The sequence below is a fragment of the Amphimedon queenslandica genome, unplaced genomic scaffold, assembly GCF_000090795.2.
Source record: "Amphimedon queenslandica unplaced genomic scaffold, v1.1 AMPQUscaffold_2435_Cont25563, whole genome shotgun sequence".
Lineage (NCBI taxonomy): Eukaryota > Metazoa > Porifera > Demospongiae > Haplosclerida > Niphatidae > Amphimedon > Amphimedon queenslandica.
In genome coordinates, this window is record NW_003557230.1 from 1 (window position 1) to 1,295 (window position 1,295).

The 1,295-nt window shown below is 35.8% G+C and overlaps 1 protein-coding gene across 1 annotated transcript; it reads left to right on the forward strand.

Annotated features, from left to right (window-relative positions):
- Window positions 1–67: 67 nt before the first annotated feature.
- On the forward strand, window positions 68–672 carry LOC109593218 (uncharacterized). Its single transcript, XM_020008405.1, has 3 exons — window positions 68–213; window positions 260–490; window positions 545–672. The coding sequence occupies exons 1-3, from the start codon at window positions 209–211 to the stop codon at window positions 609–611; spliced, it is 303 nt and encodes a 100-aa protein (XP_019863964.1). The 5' UTR covers window positions 68–208; the 3' UTR covers window positions 612–672.
- Window positions 673–1,295: the final 623 nt, after the last annotated feature.

Sequence of the window (1,295 nt, forward strand, 5' to 3'; positions counted from 1 at the left end):
GCCTCTTATTACGTTTATATTGTGTCTGTCAGTTGAGTACTATTTTATTTTATTTGTTGTGTTATGTAGGTGTTCCAGATGTTATAGTCATGGATATGGATTTGAATGTCATTGCGATTGGTGAAGTATCACACGACAAGCCTGATGATGGATTGTATCAGTTGCTTGGGGCAATGTTACGGGTTTATCTGGAAACTGGGCTGCTGCCATGTGGTATATGTAATGCACATTGTACGATGTTCATTGATATAATTTTTAGGAATTTTATTAGCCAAAAATTCAATGCATTCATTTCATATGGTTATCATCAGTGGTATACTTACAAGTGTTCTCTAGAAAGCTTTGGAGGGATCGTGTCTATACTAGAGATGCTTATTAACACTGTCTTACATAAAAGGAGTGGAAAACCTGCTACTAAAGCACCAGAAGTACAACCAGATGATGCTGTATTGATTGCAATTAGGAAGTTAACAAAGGAAGTGCATGAGCTGTAAGTGCACATTACATTACATATTAATTTTACAAATGCAAATTTTATTTCCAGACCCAAGAGAGTAGCAGAAGCCATTGTAACTAATCCAAATCAGAAAGCAAACATTGATGGTCCGTGAAGTATTTGAGAAGCTTATAACGTTAATCCTATTTGACATGATGATAACTTTTTAATTCAAAATTTCCTCAGAGCTTTGTTAAAACAGGGTGGAAATGTGGATCGGTAGAAGTAGGGTAGGTGTATAAGAATATTCTGTACTGCTTTGTATCCTGCAGTGTTCCTCTGTAAGCATTAGTACACCTTCAGATGAAGATGACTTTTAGCAGCCAGTGAGGAACATCTCCAACTTAATACTCAACACACACACACACTATAAAAACAGTGGTGTTGGTTTACTATACAGAATGTTAGAAGAATAGGTGTTGCTTACAGTTAGGGTGGTAAATTTATCTAGTGGAGTATCATTCTGTTTAAAGAGGTGTTGGTTTTTTGCAAAAGGTTTTGAATGACTTAATTTGCAGCAATTGTTTTGTGTAACAACCTTGAAGGTGGCTGCAGCTCTCTGCCCTTGTTATAGTTTTGGGGTGGAGGTCCTTCTGATAATTAAACCTTGATGTAGCACTAGCTAATTATTGTATCAAGCTCATAATTCGTTTTTTCGGGTTTGATGTAAAACCTTGGAGTTTTGAGCTAAAAACCTCCAGCCTCACCCCATCATTAAGTATGCAGAAAGTATATTTAGCTGATTATCTCTGTAGATATTCATTCTAATTTAGTACATTTATTTTTCATAGCAAGCAAT

Bases quoted from the DNA above. Each gene is read 5' to 3' on its own strand.
- LOC109593218 (XM_020008405.1), top strand. The intron at 491-544 runs GTAAGTGCACAT...TTTTATTTCCAG, and splicing joins ACAAAGGAAGTGCATGAGCT to ACCCAAGAGAGTAGCAGAAG.